Source organism: Hippichthys cyanospilos, chromosome 19 (genome assembly GCF_059441005.1).
Source record: "Hippichthys cyanospilos isolate Australia breed blue-spotted pipefish chromosome 19, RoL_Hcya_1.0, whole genome shotgun sequence".
NCBI lineage: Eukaryota > Metazoa > Chordata > Actinopteri > Syngnathiformes > Syngnathidae > Hippichthys > Hippichthys cyanospilos.
In genome coordinates this window covers 16,170,468-16,190,789 of record NC_142387.1, presented here as the reverse complement: position 1 = coordinate 16,190,789, position 20,322 = coordinate 16,170,468, and the positions used below count along the sequence as shown (strand labels likewise).

The window sequence follows — 20,322 nt, the reverse complement described above, 5'->3', positions numbered from 1 at the left end:
TGAATTCGCATTATTAAACAGATAAAAAAAATGAAACGCTTCAGGGTTCAGAATAGCAGGCAGGCTGCCAACTCTACTGACAGCAACGATGTCCCTAAAATAGTTTTGTTTCTGGCTTTATTTTTCTTTGTAAATAATAAACTTCACCTGTATGTTGACAACGTGGATTATTAAAGTGCTCGTAGGGAAGCTGGTAAACATTGGCAAGTTTCAGTGCATGGATAAAGCTTGAAATATTGCTTAAAATTGGAGACAAAATAAATACTGTATTGCCTTATAACATAGTTCAGTCTTCAACACATTAAGTCACATCAAACTTTAAATAAATACAATCTGACTGTAAAAAAATGTAATGCTGGAATCCTGATGATGAGGACGACAGTGATGGAACACCTTGCAGGTGAAACAGCAGCGCAAGTAGAATGTAAGTACATACATTAATAATAAATATATCTATTTAAAAAAAAAAAAAAAGAGAAAAATGGTTCCAACTCCCAAACAAAGAGTTCTGGTCAGAGTCTATTTGCGGGTCCAGCTGCTGGTCTAGCTTAGGGACCTGAGCATAGACCAGGGATTGGTCCCACGTACCTCCAGCGGAGGGTCGTTTTTAAAGATGTGGTTGCACATATCGTCCAAGGGTGGCTCGGGGTCAGCCGTCGCAAACTGTGCCGCCTCCTCAACCTCCTTCCGAATGGCCACGTCCATTTCCTTATAAAAGCATTTTGAGCGTCATAAATTCAGTATGTACAGTCAAGTCAAACGCAAGAATACGACACCAGTGCCACCTTGTGGACACTCTTATGATCAATGGTCCAACATGAGCATTAGAAACGCATCTTTATAAATTCACGCGCTTACCTTCAATTCCTCTATCGACGTCATGTTGTTGCTGAGCAGCTGATCTTTCAAAAGTGCGATGGGGTCGTTTTTGCTGCGCACTTCTTGGATCTCATCCCGAGTGCGATAGCTAAAGGAAGTTACATCACATGCTATTAAGTTTCGGACCTACCGATCCAGCAAAGGTTTGTAGAAAAGAATGCAATTTGTATTTTCAAATGACAAAACGACAGCCAAGTTGGCTTTCCTGATTAAGAAGTCTGACCTGACGCCAGGATCGCTCATGCTGTGTCCGTGGTAACGATATGTCTGGAGCTCCATCACGACTGGACCCTGAAACAAAAGCGCAAATGTGGTTCACACGGCGTAAAGGCACGCAACGTACATCATCTGGAGCAGTTCACAATCAAAACGACCCTCTACTAGGGATGGGACGAGACACAAATCCTGCAAGCCTGCTCACCTTTCCGGCTCGACAGAGCTCCGCGGCAAACTTGACTGCCTCTCTAACACACAGGACATCCATCCCATCCACCTGCGCCACAAAGACTTCATTAACACCCCAAAGAAAAGCAGCTGGCTAGCCATGTCCCGCGTTAACATGTGACATGTTTGCAGTATCATACATGAGCATCAGACGGCTGGGTGCATGCTCACACCTGCAACTGCCAGGACGGCGTCCTGTTATAATCTGGGTCAGCGCAGGGCGGCTCCAGCACACGGTCTTGCTGCAGCCGCGACCCTGGACCCCCCCACCCCCACCCCCACCCCAATGTTTCTACCCTGACGGGTGTGGCGATTTCCAATTGTGAACAATATTCGTATTTAGAATGATTACAAAAACGTGGTTGTCACAGGGTGAAGAGTCTCACTCGGATCCCGGGGATGTAGTCTCCTCTCTTGTAGTAGTCGGTGCTGGCCGACGCCCTCTCCGCCGACGTGCCCATGCCGTACTGGTTGTTCTCGCAGATGAAAATGCACGGAAGTTTCCAGAGGGCGGCCATGTTGAAAGCCTCAAACAGCTGCCCCTGTTAGGGTTGCAAAATGGTGAGGTAAGGTACTTCAGGGTGTACTTGATATTTTAAAACACATTTTCTGCAGGCATCAGCAAATATCATTTGATGTTTTTTAGTGCAGTGACAGAAATAGTACTTTTTTTTTCCTTTTCAAATTAAGAGTTAATGAGTTAGATGAGATGGACTAGATAATGGATGGCATAGACAAATGTTTGAAGTCAACCTCCACCCATCAAAAAAATGCTTTGCGCTGGTTTGAGGGTACTTGGCTGAAAATAAAAAAAAAAACATACTTCACAAGGGGTGGTACATCAAGTCCCACTTTAATAGAAAATGTGATCATGTGTAGATAATATTTTAGCATAATCCTGGCTTGCAAGTTTGATTTTTTGTTATATTACTTGGTTTTGTTGCTTATTTGAAAATACCAAAAAGTGAGTTCAAAATTGTTTGCCCACTTGTGGTCACATCCCTTTGGGCTTGCATGTTAGCATCTTATGCTAGCTCATCGCTGATGAGCCTCATGCGAAGGTACTTTAAGTGAATGATTTAAATGTATTTACAAGACATGGGATGATAGTTACGTCCACATGAGATGCCTGGTGTTGATACTTCTTAATCCTGTCCATTTGAACTGCTTTGCTGCCATTTTGTGGCATCCGTGCACAATTACAAAGCCCCTTTCAGAGGGGTGATTAAATATTTGCAGTTTGGCTGCAGGGCTTGGTACCTATCCAGCGGTGCATTTCTGCATGCCATTTTCCTACCTGATTGGCAGCGCCGTCGCCGTACAGCGTCACACACAACTGATTGTTGCCTTGGTACTGACACGCCAGGGCGATACCGGCACCCAATGGAACCTGGACACAAAAGAAGGTTTTGCAAGAAGAGTTGCACACCGTGTCAGGAATCCACACAACACAAGAATGGGCTCAAAATGTCTCACCTGCGCTCCCACAATGCCGTTGCCCCCGTAGAAACGCGGCGCGTACATATGCATGGAGCCCCCCTTGCCTTTGGAGACTCCGCCTCTTCGACCTGCGCGGCCACACGGCTGAGGCTCGGCATCGAAGCGCCCCACTTGCCGTCGCGGCGCCCTTACCCGTTAGCTCGCACAGGATCTCCTTGACGGACACGCCGCGGGTGTACGTGTAGGCGTGCGCGCGGTACGCCGTGATCAGGTGGTCGCTGGGGTTAATGGCCGCCTCCACACCCGCAGCGCAAGCTTCCTGTGACAAACATGGCCCGATGAAAAGGACCCATTTTCCGAGCAATGTGAGCAGGAAACCGAAAATGAACGCGTTGCCCACCTGCCCGTCGTACAGGTGGCAGAACCCCCGGATGATCTTCTGCTTGTAAAGCTGATCGGCCTTCAGCTCCATGCGCCGCACCGTCTGCATGGTGCGGTAATACTGCAGGCCCTGCTCCCGCGTTAGCTCCGCCTTCACCGAAGGCCCCTCCTCCAAGCGGTGTAGATCGCATTTCTGGCGGCGGTGGGAGAAAAATTATTTACGCCACAAAAAGCAACGTATGGAATGGGGATGGCCGACCGTTTTAAGTGGCAGGATGTAGAAGTGCAGAAAAGAAAAGCAAAATTGAGAGATAATGAATTAACTCTTTCAGTGCCAAGCGTAATCGGAAAAGGTAACCTCTAGAGTGACAGTATATTTCGTATTTTCCCCCATCTTTCAAGGTCGACGGAATAATGTGTGCTAGGTCTATGTAAACATGGGTGCTATCGTATGAAAGATTGAGTTCCAGCTCTTACAAAGAATTCAAAGTATGTAATATATGTGTTGTATGTACGGCAACACTGCCATCCAATGGTCACAGATCCCTACATTGCTCCATTGGATTACTATTAGATAAGAAAAAGATTAGTTGCCGGAATTTTATTTATTTATTTTTATCATTATTTTAAAATGCAAGAATTCTCATCCATGACACTGTTTTTTTTTCTTTTCTTTTTTCCACAAACGGGTTCCAAGTCTGAAAGCACCGCCACAATGCAATTGGCTCAGCCTTGATGATGCTTCTTCAAATCTCACCTTGATGTCCAACGTCACCTGCGGTGTAAAGTCAGTGAAAGAGCGGGATGCGGTGACGCGGGCTGCCTGGAGATGCACACAAACAAACAAACAATCAGCACAGAAAAGCCACAGCAGAGAGCTTGCAAGCTCGGAGAAGCAATTGATGACCAGGGTTATCAGTCACATTCAAAGGCACAAGGGGGCGCCCTTGACACTGCTCACACACCAAAAGTGAAGAAGACTGATTGATCATGCTCCCAAGTAGTGCGTAAATGCACAGATTGCAGCAAAATACAAGCTTTCCTACAACATTTAATTCTTGGATCGAAGAATTTTGTCAACTAGAAGTCCCACAATGCATAGCTAGAACTTTGCATGACGAGTGCGAGGCTAAGCCACTCAACGAAGTTATTGAAAGGCTTGCAAATCTCAAAAGTTGCTCGCTGGCGCCCCCGGGAGCTCTCAACACAAACATTTCTATTGCACAAGGATAGTTGCTGTTAAAAGGATTCATGCAAAAATCATAGGAAATGCATGATAAAACATCGGGTTTTCAATATGTCCAAAAATGACAGTATTTTCCATTTTTAATAGCCGTAAATGAGCCCAACATGGGCTAAATTTGACATCTGCGGGGTGTACATTTCGACCTCCCGTTTATGAGCATTTAGAAGGGACGGCATATTGAAAGTTTAAGCAATATTTTAGCCCCCTATCGTTTTTTGTATGCTTTATCTTTGATACTACACATCAAAAAGTTGTAAAAGCCCAAGTTGGGTCAAAATTTCCCCCAGGGGATACGGGGGCTTAGAAAGAAAAAGTTAGTGTCAGGCAGGCAAGCAGACATGGAGGCCAGCATCTCCGCTTCTTACTGGTGCGGCTAACGACGCGCTAGCTAAAGGCGCCGCGTTGGCTTTAGCGGCGGCTACTGGCGGAGGTTTGGGGGGCACCGGCTGCATCTGTGCCAAGTCGGGCGCCGCCGGCCAGGTTAGACTGACGTACTCTGACAGGCCAATCAGCAACTGGGGAGCACAGGAGCCAACCAATCAGAGCCAGCGAGAAGCCAACCTACAGGGAGCGCCGAGCATGAAACCTCTAGAAGGCAAAAGTGGAGACTAGGCAGGCTGCCTCTGTGTATAATTTGACTTTTAGGCGGCGACAGTGTGTTTACATCGATATGACGGTATTTAAACAAGACCGCTTCCCGAGATTACTTTAAATTCCTGAGGGAACTCTCACAAAATTCCATTTACTAATAACAGAATGTAAGAAATGCCAAGTCATTCCCTTGCATGGCCTCGACTGTCAATGGTGACATTTTAGCATAGAGCTGGGCAATTAATTCAATTAATTTGAGAAAATTGCCTTTTCAGAAATCGATGATTTGAAAATTAGCCAAATGGACCTTTTGCACAATTGTTTACAATAGTTATTAGCTACTTAGTTCTGGCATTATGCAGAGGCTATGAATAAGTTTATGATTAAGCAGATTTAAAATCGCTATATATTAAAAATGTTGTGCACCGTTTTAAAACTATTTTTTAATGAATCAAAACTTCTTCAGATGTAGGTTTGTTGGGTTTATTATTTTAATGTGGATAGTGTCCAATCCTATTAAATAAATAATCAAGCAAGCTTTCTATTACTACTAAGATGTATCTGATAGTGAATTTGTATTACAAAGAATAGGGAAACATTTGCATATTTACATGAAATTAACTAGCAATTTTGGAATACTTTGGAGAAAGTAACATGAATATAACATAAAAGTAAGACTTTTAGACAAAACTGTTGAAATGACCTGTAAATGAGACTTTTAGGAGTGCGCCGAGTGTCATTGCAGTGTAAAAATAAGACGCAGCAGGGGGAAAGATTAGGTACAAAAAGCAGGTGAGCGATGAGCAGCTTACCTCCGACACCGTTTGGGCTCCCTGTGGTTCGGTTGGGAGTGCAACAGGGACAAGAAGCCAGACATCAATTTGGATTTGTGAGCGATGCAGCATTGAAGGGCAAAAACAACATGTGATACATTTTATAGAGTGGACAAAAGCAGGATCACACTATCAGCATTTTTTTGTAAAGATGTCATGCAAGTAGAGGGAGACCGTTGTGAAAGTCTTGCTGGAAGAACAAGGAAGCTCTATTATTTAAATGGCTCTCTCGCCTGGGTGATTTGGCCCAAAAAAGAAAATATTGACTGTATTCAGTTATTACGGACGATTACAATCTAAAATTCAATACCCCCAAACAAACATTTGATTTAATTAGTTGAAAAAACTGGAGAAAACGTACACATTTTAAATCGAGTTTTAACAAATGCTAAAGGTAGTTGAACGCTTGTGCATAGTTTGTTCAAATGCCACAATTAAGTTGTTGATCACTTTTACAAAACCTTGCGGTTTGGCGAACTTTCAAATCTTCGATTCTTTTAAATGGGTAATCAATCGAAGTAATTCCAATTTCCCAGCTCTACTTCACTCTCAACTAAAACGTATTTGTATCATACATTGGTAACACATGATAATTAAGTCACACTATGTCCTGAAAGGTCAGCAAGTTATGAAAAAGAAATTGACTGGAAACAAAGTGAGGCTGTGACAAGGTCAGCGAACAGGCAGCGTGCCCATCGGAAGCAAGCTAGCGCCGTTAACGTCTTTAGCTCGCCCGGGGGAAGAGAAATAAGGCTTCAGTTAGTCGAGCGCCGCGGAAAAAACACTCACCGCAGTCCTGCCGGTGATCCGACACAGCGCGTTGGAGAGAAGGGTCAGCATGTTCTGCATGGCAATGGACAGCGGGTGGACACTATAAGAGGATTATTCAAGTCAATGTATGTTGACGGCGAGGGCGGAGCGGTGTGTCTGTCCGTCCCTGAAAGGAGTCCGAACAGGAAACACGCACGGAAGACATTTATTCCGCACAAGACCGTGATGCAGGCCACAAATGAAAGAAGTCCGATTGCGAAACAGTAGGGAAGACTGGCTCTGCATGAAACTCTTCCACTTTACTTTTTTCAGACTACTACTTAACATTTTTTTCTCACATACAAGAAAATCAAACACATGAAACACTGCCATTACAGGTTTTAGCTGTTTTCGTCCACATACCTATTTTTTCATGTTCAGGTGTTTTTGGCCTAGAAATGTTGTTAGTCCAAATATTTAGTGTAGTACGTAATATCTTTATTAGTGATACTATACAGGCCGTCCCGATTTATTTATTTAAGGGCAGAAATACAGTATATATCGTTAACCTCCTTAGCAGGCCACGGATGCTTTTATTTTATTCGGAAAACAGAAGCAGATACTAAATTTGAAACCACTTAATTTCAGGGCTAGAATTTCATAATCTGTTCATTCACTGTGCATTGAGGATGCAAGGTGACGTTTATGCTAAAATGGCCAGCCTTATGATAAAATGATTTTAGTTATTTTTTTTTTAGACTCTTAAATTTTACAGGGGTTATTAAGGTGACATTAGTAGGTCATGTATTTTAGAGTCAGGGGACAAAAATATCAAGTGTTGCGCGAGAGGATACGTCCTCTTTTTAGTTTCTCCTTTTTTAGAAATACATGAGTCGTTGCCTGTTTTAACATGGGTTTGACTTTTTCTCTTTTTTGATCAAAACAACATCAGCGTCTCGGAAACTAAAATAAGGACAAATGAGAAACTTAAATTGTTGAGGAACAAGAAAGCAAACTTCCTGCTGTGACAAGCAGCTGCAGCAGTAAATAGTTTTCAAAGTCTCACCTGAAGGCCACAAGGTACAGCAGACTGTGGCCTACCGCAACGCACAAGGTTCTCTCGAGGTCATGTGCCCAACTGCAGTATGCCGTTTTTTTTTTTTTTTTTTTGCACCACAAACACAAGCAACGGTGTGCCAATGTAGTTCCATGTGACAGTGATTTCTGCATTTGTAAAGTGCAAAGTCACAGTGGCAGTTGCACATTGATCATAAACGGTTGAAGTCGACCCAACGTCTTTAAATGTTTATTTCTGAAAATAAAAAGTACATTTTCATCCAAAAAGTGATAATACAAACTCACAGAACAGTATTTACATTTGTATCTTTTGTACAAAAAGTCAAAGGTCAGGATTGAGGCTCAAGGAGTGCACACAGCAAATTCAGCTACCATTATATTTGATCGCTATTTTTGAAAGATGATTTATATGGTTAGCCTGACATTTTAAAACATCTTTTATTTTTTTTGATATGTGATGCAAGCATCACTACTCTAGCAGTAACATCCAGAAGAGTGCTGAACTATTTAACGGATGCCAGAAAGATGGCGCAACCAGACGTGGAGCATGTACTCGAATCTGTCGCCGTATTGTACAAACTGGGCCACATCCCAAATAATGATTTAGACCTGATTTGGTTTATCCTTTAACAATTCATTCATTTGTACTTTGTTTGGCTTGATCTTTTGTTTGTTAGCAGCGCCTCTGGCCGCTGTTGATCTTACATTTTGTAGTGAGGGAGGACGGCGGCCCTGTTGGCGACGCACACGCTCTGTCCCTGTGAAATCTGGCCACGCGTTGACCAGTCCGTGGTGAGAAAAAGGTTGGGGACCACTGCAATGCGCAACGGTGCAGACAGATTGGAAGATGGGCGCCGGGAGAAAGGTCACAAGGGCCTAACTCACCACCTTTCGAGTTTACGTGTCTAGGAGGCCTAATCCAACATCTCCATGCACAACCGCCTGTCGCCTTCGTCAGCCGGATGAGCCCCAGCTCGACCGTGACTCTCGCGAGGACGCTCACGAGGACCTAACACTACGGAAAAGTAATGGACGACGGTGTTCATAAGGAAAGAGCCGGTGTGGTTTCAGTGTCCGTCCCGACCGAGGGACGTTTGGGAACAGCCTGGAATTTGACGATCCCGCCTCTCTCCGGTCCCCGGACGCACGGTTGCAACAACTTCAGGAGGTCCTGCCTGAAACGCACCCCGACAAAGACGTACAAGAAGGGGTTGAGGCAGGCGTGCGTGTAGGCCAGGCTCTTGGCCACCTGCCCGGCCACGTCGAAGCGCTTGACCACGGCGCAGTCTGTGATGGTGGCGTTGGCGGCCTGCGAGGCCTCTACCATCAGGAGGCCGTTGTAGGGCAGCTGCGAGGCCAGGAACGCAAAGACCACGATGAAGATGACGCGCAGAGCCTTGTGCTTTTCAAAGCTCCTGGCCTGCAAAAGGGTGCGGATGATGACCGAGTAGCAGAAGATCATGACTAGGAGAGGAAGGACGAAGCCCACGCAGATCTGCAGGGCCAGCACCAGGATCTTGGTGCGGTTGTTTGCGTTGTTCCAGTAGACCAGCGCGCAGAAGGACGAGCCGTTCGGGTCCGTCTTCACGCGGGCGAAAAGGAACTCGGGCAAGGCGAAGAGGCTGGAGACCAGCCATACCACCAGACAGGCCAGCTTACTGTAGAACAGACGCTTCTCCTTCCAGTTCTGAGCCTTGGTGACCTGCACATGCAGCGCTGCAGTCACGATCACACCAACTAAGACCAAGACTTTTATCCGGACAAGAGAGTACTGAGACCGAAAGGAGATCAAGCCTTTTGGAGGTCGAGACCGAGACAAGACCATGACTTTGAGATTGAGACCAAGGCGTGACTTTTGAGATGCGGACAGGCCCGAGGCATTCGGAGGTCGCGATCGAGACGGGACCAACATTTTTGGAGGTCGAGATCGAGACAAAAGCACGACTTTTGGAGGTAGAGACCGGTCTTGAGCTCGGTCTCAATACCAAGGCCGATCCGGAGAATTCCAACACTACCTGGACGATGGCGATGTAGCGGTCCACGCTGATGCAGGTCAGCAGGAAGGTGCTGCTGAAAAAGTTGATCTTGTACACAGCTGACACGGTCTTGCAGAGAGCCCCGCCGAAGTCCCAGCCTTTGGTGGCGTCGGCCGCCCAGAAGGGCAGCGTGCACAGGAAGAGGAGGTCGGCTATGGCCAGGTTGAGCAGGTAGACGTCCGTCATGGTCTTCAGGCGGTTGCGCACGGTGGTGTAGATCCAGACCACCATCAGGTTGCCCACGGCGCCCAGCACAAAGATGGTCCAGAAGAGCGGGGGCTCGTACCAGCCTCGGAACTGCCTGACCCAGCTCCTGTCGCACATGCCGGTGATCTGGGTGGGGCCCGTGTCATAGTCGCCCGAGTAATCCAAAGGGTCCTGCTAAAACACGACAATGTACCGTTGGTGAGTAAAAAAAAAAAAAAGACTGCAAGTGCCGAGGTTCCGAGGTTACGCTGTAAACTAAACATATAGATCATGAACTTCAGCACAGAGTTCTGAACTTCTGCTGCCACGCTTCTAGTTTTGTAGTTTTTAGGTTTATAAAAAAGGGGGGCGGGGGGGCTTTTGACACTTCAATGGACTGCAGCTACCATGAAATAGGTTGATAAAGATACAAAAAACTGGAGACTTTGTGTTTGGTTGTCTTTTGTTTCGAGCGTGGTCAGCCCTGGACACCTTGTAGCTCCGCCCCTTGAAAGACCAAGAACTCAATGGCGCATTAGTGCTACTGATGGATAGTGGGATGCTGCCATCTAGTGGTGACCGTTGAAGTAGACGAAAAAATAGTCAAGCGACATCTCGCAAACCAAGACACGCTCTTCACAAGGCAGTTCTGGTTGTTTCGTGTTGATTTCATCATGGTGACAGATGTTAGTTTTTATCTTTTCGTTTCCTGTCACGTACGTTCCTGTTCTCTCGGTAAATCTGCTGCCACACTTTTAGAGCACGACAAAAAGCGCTCGACGGACATGCAATGATGTGACATCAAACACGCACATGCAGCAAGTTAACCGGAGCGAGTAGACTTGAGCGCAGCTCGTGCAGCTGCTTGTCTCGCCTGGAGAAACCACATGGCTGCACGACTTCCTGCTGCTATCCAAAGAGTGTGGGTGTGGGGGGGATTCAACGATTCTTGGGGGCGGGGGTCTCTGGTTAGGGGCCCGCCAGGTTAGATGAGGGCCACAGATAAGGAGCGTACTGAAACAATCTTACTAACGTTAGGAGAAAATAGGCATGCTGAAATTGATTTCGTCAAGTGATAAATGTTGGGCTCGGAGGGCGAAAATGAAGCCAATGGGAATCCATGAATTTTTTTGTACCTTAAAGAACAGAAACCGACCTTTTGCGTCACTGTTATTTATAGAAGCGTGCGAGTTAAGCTGCCACAAGTGTGCTTGTTTTTCAAACCGTCGTCGTTCTTAAAAGACACACTCAACTGCAGAAATGTTGGATCAAACATAACCCAAACCGAGTCAAAAGAGCACCTCCCTTACTTTCCATTCATTTTACCCAAAATGTTTGGGGTCTATATTTCTGATTTGACACAAATTTTTATCAAACAACATTTTTTACACTCCAAAAAAATAGTTTGGTTAAAACAAACCCATATTGGAGCAGAAAGGGACCACATTTTTTTTGTTGGGACAGCCCATTTTTGACCAGATTTGGGCAGTTTGTGATCCAAGGTTTTCCAAATTCTTATTATTTTTTAAACCAACGTCTATTACGCTCTAAAAACAGCTAGTTAAAAACAATGCGAATTGGGTGGGACCAGCCCAACTTTGTATGTTGTTCATTTGACCCCAAAAGCATTTATTATTTTTTTAATTTTTGACCCAATTTGGATTATTTTAGACCTAACTGTTTTCAAGTGCATTTTACTCTAAAACAGTTAAAAAATCACCCGAATCAGGCCAAGTGGACCAACACAACATTTTAAGTTATTCATTTGACACAAAAATTTGGTTCAGCCTATTTTTCATCAGATTTGGGCCATTTTTGACAACGTTTATCATTATTATTTTTTTCTTAATCAATGTTTTAGTAAAAAACAAAACAAAACAATGCAAATTGGGTGGGACTACTCCAACTTTTTAGGGTATTCATTAACCCAAAAAGTTAGGTGAGCCCATTTTTTTTTACCCCAATTTGGGTTATATTGGACCTACCTGTTTTCAAGTGGATAGTAATTTCAAAACAGTTGGGTCAAAATAATCCAAATCAGGTCGAAGGGGAGCGATCTCACCTTTAAAATGATCAATTTGGCATTTTTTGACCCAATTCACTTTTGAGCAGGATCTTTTACAGTTTTTCATCAAAACATTTTTTTAGAAACTAAAAAAGAAAAAAAAAAAGTTGTTTCAATTTTTGTAGTTAATATGCATGTTCAAACAAATTGGCAAATATGCCAATTTTGAAGTCAGTTTAACACATCAAAAGAAAGGAGCTTTAAAGGGAAGTCACACGGAATATAGACGTAGTTAATTCCTAGTTCATATTCTGATAAACTGCAGTAATTATATCATGGTCATAATGTCATGGCATAAACAAGAAATACTCACAGTGACATAGTCGTCAGTTGCTGTTGTCATAAACGTGGAAGGAAAGAAATCATCCATGGTATCTGCAAATCTTAACCAAAAAACGTTCCGTGACCACCGTAATAATGAGTGAGTGAGTGAGTGAGTGAGTGAGTGTTGCAACAAGCGCTTTACCTTGAAGCTCTTCTTCTTCTTTTGTGCGAGTGCGACTCATCGCCTGTCTTTTATGACTCCTCGCCCGCCACCGGGTCACGTGCTGATCATTCAACAGCCAGCACGCTCACATACACACAAACATGGGACCCCCCCTCACGCTGCTGTCCAAAATCATCATGGCAAAAAATGAAAAAAAAAAGCTTTGTGTTCACAGGTGGAGCGCTTAGCATGACCGATGCGTGAAAGGCAAAACCTTCAGGTGCGATTACAGAGTTGGGACGGACCCCACTACAGCTGTGGGAAGCATCTTTGATGCGTAATCGGACACTTTTTTTTGCCTCTGCTGTCATTCGGATGATGGATGAGTTCCCATTTCGGTCTCACGGGATGCGATTTAACGGATTTTCCATCTTCGTGCCAGCTATTAGATGGCACTGCTCCGGCATAAAAAGTGCAGACCAACACTCCCTTACTCGCAATTCTGGGTCCATAGTCGATTGACTTTGATAGATTGGACCGACACGCACACAAAAAAGCAGAATTAAGGCTGATGTTTTCATACGGCTTCTGTATCGCATCTCATTAGATGTCGCACTGTCTGAGGGGAGTACGAGTCTTCTTTCGGGTGCACTCTAAAAATTGTTGGCTAAAAAATAACACAATTCTGGGTAATAAAATGAGCAACCCCATGACTGCATCGATTTGATCCAATGATCTGGGTTGTTTGATCAAAAAAAACAAACAAATTATGCTTATCTTGCACACAACAGTTCATTTTGGGTGTCGTTTTGTGCAAAACAGCAAATAGAGAGAGGAGAATGGCTAAATTTGAAGGAAGCTCGGGTCAGCCAATTGCCATCTGTCCCCGTGCCTGGACAATTCCATTCGGCTATCAGTACTTCCGGGAGTACGTGGGCATACTTTAGGGTGTATGTGACATTTTATCCCGGCTTCTGCAGGCATCGGCGAATCTAATTTCATCATTTGTAATGCGGTGGAAGGAACTGTAGTTTTCTTTTCATGAAGAGCAAATTGATTGGAACATGAAACAACTTCATGCAAAATTGTCTTATTGTGACTCCTTTTAATGCTTTTCTGTTCACGTTTTACAGATTGTCATTAGAGAGGCAATGTTCCGACAGACAAGCAAGAAATAAAACACTATGCTATTATACCTTTCTGGTGCTTATTTACCACTGGAAATTAAGTTTAGAAAATCAAACATGGCATTTTACGTCTTTTTTTTTTCATTGAAAATTGCTTTGTGCCGGATAAGGAGTAAGTGCAGGGTGACATTACTCAAAACAATTCATGTGACATGACAAAAAAAAAAAAAAAAAAGTGGGGCATGCCAGGCTTGCCAGTAAAGGGAAATACATCAAATGACCCGAGTCACATTACTAACCGCAGCAGCAGCACAACACATGGGACACAAGGAGAGGCCCAAACAAAGGTGACGAAACTCGCGCGAGCAACACGACAGCTTGATTGACAGGCCGCGCCGGCTTTCACAAGAGGCGGCGGCCTCGCCTCGCTTTGCGGACGCGCGCCACTTTGCACCGCAAGCGGGGCCCAGGGAAACAGCTGCACGCCACCAGTGACCCGAGGTGCGCTTCCTCAGCGCAACCGTGGCTGCTGCGTTCACTTAAATCACCATATGACTGCAATTCATTTATTTTAACAACCGAGTAACCTGTCCATTGTTTCGTCAATTCATGGATAATTTAGTTGTTTTATTTCCATCCTTTTTCAAAAAATACACCAACATCTTAGGATTCAGTAATCGGTTTGGTTCAGAATCATGTTGGAATTCAGGCAAATTTTTAAAAACGTCGTTTTCCAAAATGAAAACAGATTTTGATTCAATTCACAAGACTGAGCTATGAGAAAAAGATGAGAAATTTGGACTGCTTTGTAGTTTAACATAGAATTTGGATCTATCTTGATATATTTTTGGGGCTGACATCCATCAATATCTCTGATGCTCCTTTTCCAGGAAATCGTCTATATTCATCATGTGAAAGCAAAGCGAGCAAATGAGCTGAAGCCAAAATGACTGAAAAGTTCAGACACTTCACAGGAAGTCGAGACAATGTGCTGGCATTCAGGGACAATTTTTTCTTTCTTTTTATTTGGAATCGTCAAAGTCCAACTGAGCGAAGGCCTCTTCTAGTGGGAACATGATAGCGGTTCCATAGAACCTCTGACCAAGGGATGCCTGACCCATCTTAAGAAGATTCTGATCGGCACATCCACTCAGAAGCCGCAAAAAAAAAAAGAGGTCGGATTAAGAATGAATGAAAAAGTTGTCACTAAAGTGCCGCTTCCTTCTGCTCGCACGGGGATTGAAGATGTCCCGTCCCAAAACGCGCCGTACCTTCCGCTTCCGCCTTTGGAAGTGAACTTCCCTCTGAGCCGCGACGGGGCCTCATTCGGTCGGCTCATATCTGAAATACAGACGCCATGAAAATCCGCAATAAATCAAAACTACTCGCTTCACGTAAACACAAACGCATTAGAACAGAGATCCCCGTCCGCGGCCCGGTACTGGTCCGTGGATCTACTGGTCCTGGATGGGCCACACCCAAAGTAATGATGTTTTGGAAATGATTTAGTTTATCCTTTAACAGTTCATTTGTTTGTAATTTGTTTGACCTGAGCTTTGTTTTTGACGCCGCCTCTGGCTGCTGTTGATATTACATTGTGTAGCATTTTTCAGCCCCCTCCCGGTCTACAATAAAAATCTCAAGTGTTGACCCGGGTGATAAGGTTGGGAACCCCTGCATTACAAAGTATAGCACAAGTTCATAATCATCGCCGATGAGAGTAGATATCAAAGGTGATACACGGTCACGTACTTCTGCAGTCGTTTTCGAATTTCCTTGATCTGCTCGTTTTTCTTGGTCAAGATCTCCTTCATGTTTCGATAGGCCGCCGTTTGCTGGAACTTCTTGTCAAGCTCCTGGACACCAACGCACGCACTCAACGTCAAGCTCTCGAAGAGCGGCATGCGCAAGGACGGACCTTCTCCGCCAAGGCCAGCTGCTCCTGCACCCGCAGGAGTTCGTGTTTGGCCGAGACCAGGTTCTCTTGCAGGTCCTTCTGGGAGGCGGCGCTGACAGTCAAGGAGCGCTCGTAGTCCTCCTTGAGGGCCGCCACCGTGTCCTCCAGACTGCTGATCTCCTTAGACTGAGCTGTCAGCTAACGGGGCGGGAACGGCGCCGTTAGCGGCGGGAATCTGCTTGAAAACGAGTGGGCCCAAATCCAAGCGAGCACTACCTGCTGGTCCCCTTGTACCTTCTGGAGATCTTGAAGGGCTCGCTGGGCCTTGGTCTTCTCATCCAGCACATTCATTGCCTTGGTGGGAAGAGAACAAGTTGCGATGAACGCGGCGTACGAACACATTAACCGCCAGTCCGGTTCGCACATACAGTATTTTTCATTCATATTGCAGTCAGTGGGACAGAATGAGTTGAGTCACTGGCAGCAAGGTAAAAATCTTTGAAATCCGTCCATGGCATTAAATGAGTAACAGTATGCTTTCATACCTGGGATTCTAAAGTGCGCAGTTTGGTTTTCAGGCTTTCGTTCTCCTCCTGCAGTTTTGCGATCTCCTAAAAAGTACAAAGGAATCACGAAAGATGGCAAATGACCATCCATTCCTCCGTTTTACCTTGTTTAGAAGTTCGGAAACTCCGGCTTCATTAAGCGGTGCCAACTTGGGTTTACTGCTGTCTTGGTTCATCTGGCACAAATGAGAAAAGACACACTTGAGTGCTTCGGGCCACGAGTGCAAATGTTTGCTAACGTATGCATCCGGGGGCGTAGCCAGGGTGATGCAGAAAGTGCGCTAATGATTCTGGAAGACTACAAGGGCTCTGAGAATACTGCATGTGTGAAAATGCCTGAAAAAACTGATTTCAAAATGTTCCTTTTGGTATGGGATTGACCAGAGACGCTCCGCCCCCTGTGCGCATCAACTTTTAGGATTTGGAAGCGCTCACCTTGTCCGAGACTTTAAAGTCAGTCTTCTCAAATTCGGCGACTTGCTCTAGGAGCTCCCTGTATGGAGAGAACATTCGGCTTGAACAGACTCGTCATGTGACCACGCCAAAAAAAAAAAGGCTTGATGTTGATTAATCACCCATCGCATGTTTTGGCCCTCACAAAAGAGATGCCTTGCTGAGAGCAACAGGTGGAGGGCTCTGAGTCAGAGCAGCTTGTGGAAATATTTTGGGGTGTCCCCTTCGCATTTTTTTGCACCCCAGTCACCTGATTTTCAGGATCTGCCAATATAGAGTCCCGCTCCGATACCTTGGCACTGTTTTGAGGAGGGGAAAAAAAGTGCATCCAAATTGTCTGTTTTTTTTTTTTTTGGTTCAAACAAAACTATCCCAATGTGAGACTTGATTCGAATTGGAGCAGTGATTTAAACCAAGGAAATAATTTCAATCTTTTTGGGAGCACGTCATTATTGTACTGCTGGTCGACGTATTAAATTACAGCACAGTACTTGTGTGGAACGCAAAATGCTCGAGATGCCATTGCACTGTCTCTCCTTTCCACATTTCCCTATTACGAACATTAGCTTCACGTTAGCTTCCCGCAAACAACCATCAATGCGTCCCCTGTTTCCGCTGTGTATTCCTTTGGCATTATGTGTGTACCGCTTGGATTATTTTGATGCATCGTAGTTAAAGAGAAAAATAATCAAAAATGAATAAAAGTGGATCTTTTCCATCAATTTCGATATCATGACACCGAGCGAAGGCGTCCGATTGTAATCGGACAAGCAAGTCGGGGGGTGAGGTCGGGGAAGGAGAAGACCGTCCGTTTACGCCGGGAAAACTGAGGGGCAAGTTAACAACAAAAAAGAATATCAAAATCATTAAAAAAAAAAACATTTGTATGGCCAGCGAGTGTGTTTAGACAAGGTGGAACACACATGAACCATAATCAATATCTTTTGCCATTCAACTCTTTTCAGTTCTACATTAAAACAGACAAATATTCTACTGTCGCTTGATGGATCTTTCCGCATGCATTGACATTTTTACAGTTGTTGTCATGAAGATGAAGATAATTCTACAGTGAGGAGATTTTGGGTACACCCTTGTTTTGTTGATAGCGACAGAGCACTCGTACGAAAGATAGGGAAGGAGTACACAGATGTGGTTTGAAAAAGCGGCGAAACTGCACGTAGATGGCTACGCTTGTCAGGGCGTACATGTTGCTTTAGAAACTATCTGTCACGTCGGGCTGGAAGAAAAAAAAAGTCTGATCCACCCATTTTGAGCACATGTGTAGAGCAAAGGTTACCGAGGTGAAATGTGACATGAAGTTCATCAAAACACAGGTATGTCAAATAAAGGCTACGCTACGTAAACAGGTATCCAATAAAGAAAATGGCCTCTTTGGATAACAGATAAATAATACATACAACTCTGATAGATAGGAAATAAGACGTCAGGACAATTACATGTTTTTAGGGGTCCTTATTAGCATAATTAACAACCGAATTTGATTTCAGGAGTTGTTGACGTCGGTCATTAGTTACGTTACGGGCAACACTCTCCGTATGTACTTAAAAATGAAAGTGCACCAAGGCATCGATGTCCATATGTTATTTGGCAATGCAAGGTTTAATGTGGAGTTGGCCTTCTCAAGGATGATCACGACCCGCTTTGGACTTATACCCCCACACCCAAACTGGGACCGGTTGCTCTTCACCTGTTCTCCAGTTCGGAGATATCCGTCTGCAGACGCAGGTAGAACTTTTCTGCCTGGAAGAAGAGCTGGCGTAGTAGCAGGACATTGGTGTGCGCGGTGTTGATGAGTTCCATCTCCACCTCGCCGCGCACCACCACGTGCAGCCCATCCAGCATGTCTCGCACCTCATCCACCGTGAAGGTCTCCTCCACCAGTCTTTGGATACAAGTAAACACAAGCTCATCTAAACTCCACCAGGACAATACAAAATGGCACATAGGTTCACTGGCCACATCCTGAGTTGGATTTGAAAGTGTGCGCCTTGTTCCAGTAGCGGTATAACAAAGATTCACTTCCTAAGCGCAGTTCTATTGTATTTAACTTTAACACGAGACGTGCTCACTCTTGAAGGACTTGTTAGAATTGTTGTTACCCTTATTATTTATCCGATGCATGTGAAATTATAGTCCTGTAGATAAGGAAGTATCTAAATAAACTGACTTGCATGTGCAGCCATCTTGACAAAAGACTAGCACCCACCTGCTGTCTTTGAGCTCTTCGAAGCAGGAATCCACGGTCTTGAGCCTCAGCAAGCGTTTGGATCGAGCAAATCGCATATAGTTGATCACCTCGCTCTGATGATGCTCATTACATCCAAATTCAGCCTACAGGAGGGAGAAAAAAAACAAGGTAAGGAACAAGCAGGGTTGGGCAACTCAACACATTTGAAAGATCAATTCGAGTTGTAATAATCTGCAATGGAGCTAACAAATATCTTGGGAACTGAAGAGGAAGCCGAAGCCAAGGCACATTTTGTTATATTGTTGAATATTTAAAACATGAATGTATGGAAGGTTTATGCTTGCGTTGCATGCATTGTATTCTGACAAAATAAAGCTCCTTTCCACCGCACAGTATCTTCGAAGATAAAACGTTGAATCCTGTTATTTCTGTAGAAGTCGATGCATGGTAATGCTGGTCGGGGTGATTATTTCAGGGCTTATTTGCTACAAAAAGAGTTCAAGCAAATCCCAGAAGTAGCAAAAAGTCAGTGCTAACACGGCTAACAGAATTAAATGTGAGAAAGCTAGCAAGACAGCTAAATTTAAAGCGGCGGCAGTTCTTTGGCAACACCAATATCAGATGTTGGAGGCAAAAACTTTTACAAAGCGATGATTAAAAAAAAAAAGATTAAAAAAATGACATACCATGGTGGCTGTCGAGCTAACGTTAGCGTCGCCTCTTTAGCTAGCTTGGGGCTCAAAACGGAAGGGAGGATGATGATGTGCGGCTAAACCTGATTTGTGAAAAGTAACACTTGTTGACTGCGTTCGCGTTAACGTCGTTTAAGCGCTTAACTCGGGGTGCACTGAAGAGGTTATTTCGCGGTGGGTGTGGGGAGATAATCCTGTCCGTTTGGGCAGGTTAGCAGTGAAGCTATGTGTTTGCAACAGAATGCCCCGGCAACCAACAAGAGCGTCATTGCCTTGGTTACAAGAGGTGCGTTCAAGCTACCTCCATAAACCACAGAATCCAACAGCAAAGACGTCATTGTCGTCAATTTTACAAACAAATTCAAGCAATTGCACTCAACCATTTAACGACAGTACACACTCTGGAAATGTTTAATCCAATAGTACACTTAAAAAAAATCGTTCAATCATTTTTTTGTTTTTTATTTTATAGACTGCTTTTCGTCAGTGACCTGTTAACGCAGCGGGTAACAAACAATGTGCATTACGTACAATCTGCATCCGAAACCGCATTTTAAAATTAATGCCTATTTATACTCACCAATAATGCACTTTATTTTTACAAAAATTGTATTCTGCAACTGTTTTGCATACAATTTCAAACTATTTCTTATTGCATGGATGTCTAGATATCACTTGATGACGCCGAAAAGCAAATCAAGCAGCACGACTCTGCAATCGCAATTGTTTGTAGCTACATTTAAAAAATAATGCAGCACTGTTCATAGAAAAACACAATAGACAATATATGTAGCTAGACTGTGTAGTTTGATTAAAAAAAAAAAAAAAACTACTGGGGAAAAGTTGGGTTGCCACTACATTGTGAAATCTTGTATATTTTTACGCCGACACCACTGTAGCACCTCTAATTTCATTGTAGTAATACAGTGACAATAAAGGTGATTCTGATTCTGATTCTGATTGATTGATTGATTGATTGATTGATTGATTTGATGGGGGGGGGGGGGGGGGGGCAAAAGTTTT

The 20,322-nt window shown here is 44.2% G+C and overlaps 3 protein-coding genes across 9 annotated transcripts; all 3 read right to left on the bottom strand.

Moving 5' to 3' along the window:
* Positions 1 to 100: 100 nt before the first annotated feature.
* pdha1b (pyruvate dehydrogenase E1 subunit alpha 1b) lies at positions 101 to 6,748 on the bottom strand. Of its 5 annotated transcripts, XM_088402364.1 has the most exons (13): positions 6,604 to 6,748; positions 5,794 to 5,814; positions 4,756 to 4,905; positions 3,902 to 3,967; positions 3,164 to 3,337; positions 2,956 to 3,082; positions 2,800 to 2,891; positions 2,621 to 2,713; positions 1,710 to 1,865; positions 1,301 to 1,372; positions 1,103 to 1,170; positions 859 to 967; positions 101 to 708 (listed from the first exon to the last, which is right to left on the bottom strand). In XM_088402364.1, the coding sequence occupies exons 1-13, from the start codon at positions 6,661 to 6,663 to the stop codon at positions 544 to 546; spliced, it is 1,353 nt and encodes a 450-aa protein (XP_088258490.1). In that variant the 5' UTR covers positions 6,664 to 6,748; the 3' UTR covers positions 101 to 543. The 5 variants fall into 5 exon arrangements, with proteins under 5 accessions (XP_088258490.1, XP_088258489.1, XP_088258491.1 ...); XM_088402363.1 differs by having other exon boundaries at positions 2,956 to 3,337; XM_088402365.1 differs by lacking the exon at positions 4,756 to 4,905 and having other exon boundaries at positions 2,956 to 3,337.
* Positions 6,749 to 7,874: 1,126 nt separating this feature from the next.
* Positions 7,875 to 12,335, bottom strand: LOC148408145 (C-C chemokine receptor type 9-like). Of its 2 annotated transcripts, none has more exons than XM_088402007.1 (3): positions 12,242 to 12,335; positions 9,657 to 10,058; positions 7,875 to 9,343 (listed from the first exon to the last, which is right to left on the bottom strand). In XM_088402007.1, exons 1-3 carry the CDS (start codon positions 12,296 to 12,298, stop codon positions 8,684 to 8,686), a joined length of 1,119 nt encoding a protein of 372 aa, XP_088258133.1. In that variant the 5' UTR covers positions 12,299 to 12,335; the 3' UTR covers positions 7,875 to 8,683. The 2 variants fall into 2 exon arrangements, with proteins under 2 accessions (XP_088258133.1, XP_088258134.1); XM_088402008.1 differs by having other exon boundaries at positions 9,657 to 10,055; positions 12,242 to 12,308.
* Positions 12,336 to 14,479: 2,144 nt separating this feature from the next.
* lztfl1 (leucine zipper transcription factor-like 1) lies at positions 14,480 to 19,560 on the bottom strand. Of its 2 annotated transcripts, XM_088401955.1 has the most exons (11): positions 19,294 to 19,560; positions 18,626 to 18,750; positions 18,107 to 18,301; positions 16,521 to 16,697; positions 16,381 to 16,438; positions 16,050 to 16,121; positions 15,925 to 15,990; positions 15,656 to 15,733; positions 15,401 to 15,577; positions 15,235 to 15,338; positions 14,480 to 14,823 (listed from the first exon to the last, which is right to left on the bottom strand). In XM_088401955.1, the coding sequence occupies exons 1-11, from the start codon at positions 19,294 to 19,296 to the stop codon at positions 14,805 to 14,807; spliced, it is 1,074 nt and encodes a 357-aa protein (XP_088258081.1). In that variant the 5' UTR covers positions 19,297 to 19,560; the 3' UTR covers positions 14,480 to 14,804. The 2 variants fall into 2 exon arrangements, with proteins under 2 accessions (XP_088258081.1, XP_088258082.1); XM_088401956.1 differs by lacking the exon at positions 16,521 to 16,697.
* Between the last annotated feature and the right edge of the window lie 762 nt (positions 19,561 to 20,322).